This window comes from Merops nubicus, unplaced genomic scaffold (genome assembly GCF_000691845.1).
Source record: "Merops nubicus isolate BGI_N331 unplaced genomic scaffold, ASM69184v1 scaffold39105, whole genome shotgun sequence".
Taxonomy (NCBI): Eukaryota; Metazoa; Chordata; class Aves; order Coraciiformes; family Meropidae; genus Merops; species Merops nubicus.
In genome coordinates this window covers 1-6,087 of record NW_008612335.1, presented here as the reverse complement: position 1 = coordinate 6,087, position 6,087 = coordinate 1, and the positions used below count along the sequence as shown (strand labels likewise).

The following is a 6,087-nucleotide window of genomic DNA, read 5'->3' as shown; positions in this document are numbered from 1 at the left end:
TCCAACCTAAAGGATTCTATGATTTGGGAAACCTGTTAGCTGCATCAGCATTTTGAATGTGTCTCTGTCAAAGACACCTAGTGAAAAACTTTCTGTATCTTCTTACTGCAACAATGTTCTCAACTTGTATAAAGCAAATCATCTGAATTTTATTCCTCCACAAACTACTGCCTACCACATTGCAGACTTAAACCCAGAATACTCCAACTGATTTCCAACAATACCAGGAATAACAAAGTCATAGCTGGGATAGCTTTTCCTGTTGGATTATGTAGAAACTAACACAGGAAGCAGGACCAAAGTGTGAGGAAGAGACAGCTAGGACAAGCAGCTAACATGTTTGGTTCAGTCCCCAGAGAATGGGGGAAGAAGGGCCACTAACCTCAGTGCCAATCCTTTTCATGTTGCACCACAATTCTGCTACCTAGAAAGCATGCAAGAGGATGTGGGCTGCCCTGCCCCCAGCATACACCACTTCAATCCTTCTTATCCCTGTTCCTTTATCTGCAGTTATACACTTCTCTTTTTTAGCCACCTAAGCTATGTAAAACCATAATCATAGAAAAATGAAAGTTACTCACTTGGAGCTCATAGAGCAAGCTGCGATGTTTCAGCTGTGCTGCATTTGGGTCTGTAATGCAGAAATCCCAGCCTGCAAAGACTTTGTTACAGTAACTCTGAAATTGATCCTCACCATGCACCAAGTTCTGCTTAAATCCTTCCACAGACCTACAGAAAAATCCAACTTTACTTCATTAACGAAAAGACACATTTTTATCCACAGAAAACAAAAAAAGCACCACACCTCAAGCAACCTGGCTTATCAGAGACTAAATGACACCTCCACCCACCTATGAGCATGCAGCCACATTTGTTTTCCATCAGCAAGTCTCTGGGAAGCTCTCAGTGTGAGGTTCTTCAATCACTAAAGTCAGCTGAAGCCATGACTGACACAGGTCACTTCTCTCTGCCCTTAGCCAGGGTCACACCTTCTCACCTCACCCAGTGCTTCTCTGGCACTGCAAAGAGCTGGCTCAGGAAAGTGAGATGGGGAAATAAAACACCCCCAGAATAAAATCCTCCAACATCAACAATTACTGTATATTTGAGGGTCTTTTATTTATATATATATATGTGTATATATGAAAAATTAATACTTCCTTTTTTTTTTTTCCTTTTGCTGGTTCAGTTTCCTAAACACAATTAGCTACTATGATATGGCACCCTCAAAAAAAAGTCTCCATTTCCATATAAAACACCTCAAGAATGCAGCTTGTCCCCTAGAAGCAAGAATGCAATGTAAACTGTGCAATAGGTAGTGGCAAATAAACTATACCAATATATTTACCTTTTTATTATCCATAGGAAACTTAATGCAAGGTAGGCAAATGTTGCCAGCAGATATGCCAGTGGCAAGTTGTACCTCATGACACTGATCCATGCAGCATCTATTGTGTAATACCCATAAAACAAACTTGTTACTTCAAGGAACCCCTGTGAAAACAAATAGAGTTTAAACAGAATTTGTTACACTAGTAGCAACTTCCCACTTAAATCCAACCTAGTATTAAGGAATCATGTTGTAAATTTAGAATTACTATCAGGGCCCTCAGAAAGCTACAGTTCTGTAGCTTATAGCTACTGCCATTGCCTCTACCAAATCATAATGCATCTACCTGCTCAAAAACCCTCCCCTCTCCAATAAAAGAGCTCTCTGACAAAGGACACTGAGAGCACAATAGGCAGTGTGCTCCAGAATACATAACGTTTAGCAGCTGGGGAGGAGAGGCACGTGGCCAACCAGGCTTTGTGGACACTCAGTAATAGTCAGCTTGTAAACTCCCCTTCTCACAGACAAAGGCTAATTTTACCCCATTGATCATAGAATCATAGAACATAGAATCATAGGGGTTGGAAGGGACCTCGAAAGATCATTCAGTCCAACCCCCCTGCCAGAGCAGGGTCACCTAGAGAATTGATGCATATACCTTACCATTTTTCAAAATTATCAAAGCTTCATTGCCCATGTGAGACACAGAAACTTAATTTTTAAAAATCTAATTACTTACAGTGCCACTAAGCAAGTCTTTGAGGTAAGTATAGAAGTAAACAAGTCCCTTATTACCACTAGGTTCATAAACTGTGCAGAAAGACTCTGTCAAAAGAAAGGCAGGAAAAGTCACTCAAATGGTAGTGCCCATTAAATTGTAATATCAAGTTAATTCAAACATGGCAAGCCCTCATAAAAAAAGCATTTATTTGTACTGGGTGGTGGAGGAGAAGCTGATGGAAAGGGGGAATCTTATAAACAACAGCAGTACTTAAAGACATTTACCTATGTTCTTTGGAGGAATTTTAGCAAAGGTACTGTTGAATATTCCATATTTAGAAATGATGCTGGGAAGGGTAACCAAACTGAACATCAGGATAAAAATTATAAAATTTAGCAGGACCAGAAAACGCAGGAAGGAGAAGTAAGACTGGATGCCAGTACCAAACTTCCCTGGGAATAAAAGAAACATGCCAATAATTAGGGCAACAAAATCATTGAAAATACAGAATGAGCAGATTATCATTTCAGTTACATTGAGCTAAGTGAAGAAATATTACCAAAGCTAGTTTTAACTATTGCAAGCTTTTAACAATACAACTGTAATGGAAATGTGACTTTTAAACAATTTTCTCCAGTAATAATAATATATTTTCTCCTTCTACTCCATCACAGATTTTACATGAGCAGCGGGGACAGCAGGTAACTTCTTAAACACAGTTTTATCTGAAACTATGCTCACAGGTCTAAAACTACCCATAACAGAAGCAACTTTAACTAGAAGAAATCAACATCAGACAGTAAATACCTTCTATGCTGTGAATATCATGCCGCCAAAGTTCCAAGTAAGAGAACAATCCCTTGACTTCACTGAGAACTTTTTTCAGTGATCTACTGCTAGTTCTTTTCCACGGCTTCCATTCAGATAAGTATTTTATATCAGCTTGCTGACGGTCCCTAAGAATAAAGAAAGACAGTTACTGAGGACAAGAAATAATTTTTCACCACATGTAACAGGACCTAGCACACTGGAGCCTGCTTGCAGCCTTCACAGGGCTAGCACAGTGCTAAAGGCTGGAGTGACCCACACTAGCTGTCCCCATCTGTTCCTCCTGGTAACTGCAACATCCGAGCCAATTCAAATACATCAAGTCCTCACACAGAAAACACTTGCCTCTCATGGAGAAAAAAAAACAAAACCATAAAATCCAATTGACAATAGCACAACACAGAAAAAATACGTAGCTGAACTGCCTAGTGGGATCTCAGGGGAGTGCCATTAATGATTTCATATTGACAAAAGGTTGGAAAAGGAAGACGAGATTCTTTAAAACTTCTTACTAAAGCCTCTTCACTAAGAGGCTCTTCAAAAATTTCTCTGAAATATTTAGCTTTCCTCTTTTAATGTTATAAATTAAGCTGTTCAAAGCAGAAAATTACTGGGTTTTGTGGAAAAATTCACAAAATCCCAAAATCAGAATGAAACGGCAAAATATCTTGTGAAGGAAGAAGTAAAAAAAAAACACAAAGAGGACTATAAAGAGCTTAGATATTTCATTTGATTTTTATAATTTTACCTTCTACACCACACTCCAGTACATAATAGAAACCAAATGTTATTAAAATGATTAATTTCTAATGATTCAGGTTTTATAGCATTTTGAAATATTTGCTGCAAAGTGCCAATTCAATGAATTTGAGAAACTTTCTTTGCTGACATGTGTAGGGGTTACTGGTCTAATAAAAACCTGCAAACACATACCAAGGCTGTGCCACAAACTGTCCATAATTTCTAATAACTTCTCACTTATATATTTTTATACTATATGTGTACATTTGCAGTTTTAAAATTTCTGCATGGTCAGTAACAGCATTAAGGAGAACTCCAAGTGGCTCAGGGTTTGCATTTCATTTTTTCTTTTAAGAAAGCTTAAAAACAGACAAAAGTTCCCAAAAATAGCTTGAAGATTGACTTGTATGCAACCAATGCCATTCCAGCTCCTGATGCTGCTGAAGAAGGGCAGCAGTTAGGTACCCATAAGGACACTGGACACAAGGTCTACAGCAGAAGACAAAGGTTTCAATTTTAAGACTTTGTACACGACCCTATTTAAGTGACTCGCTGCCCATGCCATGCCACTGCCACGTGTATGCTCTATGTTGACAAAACTTCCACATCCTTCCCTACTGAAAGTAAATTAGCAGTTTGGCACGAAGCCAAACTAAACCCTACATGCAAGAATCTACCAGGCAGCAGAAGACCTTACTTCAAACACAAACACAGCCACTCTCAAAGACTGCATTCTGCAGGAACGACAGGCTGCAGCATGTAGTGTTTCAAGCAGAGCCTCTGGAGAACTATCTGGCCCGTGTTTGGTCTGCATTTTAAGTGGAGGCGTGGGCTGCATATTCAACTGTGTTACAGGAGCTGAGTGTTCAGTGTTCACGACATTTACATCAAGCATGCTGTGTTGGCTGCTGCTGCACAACACACACAGATTACTGATCAGCAGACCTGCCAAGAAGCCCCACCAGAATCTTTCAGCGCTCAAATATGTAGACAAACTTGGGACATCCCAACACTGTTCCTAACATGCACCGTGGCCACAGAACTACAGTTCCTTTTTCTTGAACAACGGAGCTTCAGAGACCAAACTTCAAGAAAAAAATTCTATGTGTCGAGCGAGTACTTTCCTTTACCATGACCTAGATAACCTGCTGTCCCTTGAGCACACGCTGTAGGGTCAGACTTAACTCCATGGTCAGGCTGTAACCCATCTCCCACTGCTCTCACAAGCAACTCACTCTTGTTCTCCCTTGAGCACCAGATATTAATTGTACTTTCACCTCTCTCCTGGTTCATAACCACAACTACAAAGCATCCAATTTAAAGGTGCAACTGTTATATATGACTGTTATGAGCTCTCTCCTCAGAGGAGCTTTCTGCCTAACAGTAAGACAACTAGCAGAGAATTAGAGGCGGGACAAAGCAGGCTCTCTGCAATCCCCTTCCTGCTGCGGGTTACCACCAGAGAGGCAGAAACTGCTTACAGTTCACCAGTTCACAGCAAAAAATCAATTTAAAAAGAGATATGGGGGAAAAGAAAAAAAAAAAGAATAAATGCTCCTGGAAAGCTTCTTTCTACCTGTATTGAGCCACATCAGAAAGAATGCAACATATTTTGGAAGAACTCAGTAACAGCAGCTCTGGCACAGCAGAACACATTGCAGATGACCCAGAGAAGCACAAAACCCGGGGGAGGGGGAGGGTGGTGGAAAGGAAGCCAGTGAAAAATGCATTTGGTTCCTGGAGATAATTCACAGTTTTGACTCATTTCTTCCAATTCAACGTATTCCTCCTCACAGCCAGCTCCACCCTCACACCAGCCAATAGCACCTGGTCATGCTCCGGCAGCTGGAGGTGCCACAGGGAGTCTGCCACGTTTTGGCATGAGTACCTGGGCGACTTCTTGTCCAAACCACATGCCACTGGGGGAAAGAGACAGAGATGAACCCAATTCTGCTTCAGCCTTCCATGGTATCCGTGCTGTGTTTAGGAAGAGGTAGAATCATAGAATGTTTTGGGTTGGAAGGGACCTCTAAAGGTCAGTAGTCCAACCACCCTGCACTGAGCAGGGACATCTGCAACTAGAGCAGGTTGCTCAGAGACTCATCCAACCCAGCCTTGACTGTTTCCGGGGCTAAGGCACTAGCCACCTCTCTGGGCAACCTGGGCCAGTGTTTCATCACTCACTGTAAAAGATTTCTCCCTTATACCTAGTCTAGATCTCCCCTCTTTTAGTCTAAACCATCACCCCCTGTCTTGTCACAGCCCGCTCTGCTAAAAAGACCGTCCCCATACTTCTGTTGTTTTTTTTTTTTTTTCTTTCGTTCTTTATAAAAGATAAAAGTATAGAGATTAACCTTAATCTCCTCTTCTCCGCGATACTCGTAGGCCGTTCCCTCGCAGGGCAAGCAGGCAGCTCGCCTCCCTCGTCCTCCGGGTCCCAGGCCTCTGCAGCGCGGATCCCCGCGGG

The 6,087-nt window shown here is 41.4% G+C and overlaps 1 protein-coding gene across 1 annotated transcript; it reads right to left on the bottom strand.

The window, feature by feature from the left end:
- Nucleotides 1-581: 581 nt before the first annotated feature.
- LOC103774122 (transmembrane channel-like protein 7) lies at nt 582-6,013 on the bottom strand (the record flags this gene model as incomplete). Its single annotated transcript, XM_008941503.1, has 6 exons — nt 582-729; nt 1,349-1,494; nt 2,070-2,155; nt 2,336-2,503; nt 2,859-3,007; nt 5,975-6,013. Coding segments are annotated over 6 exons (736 nt in total), but the record flags the coding sequence as incomplete, so codon positions are not given.
- Nucleotides 6,014-6,087: the final 74 nt, after the last annotated feature.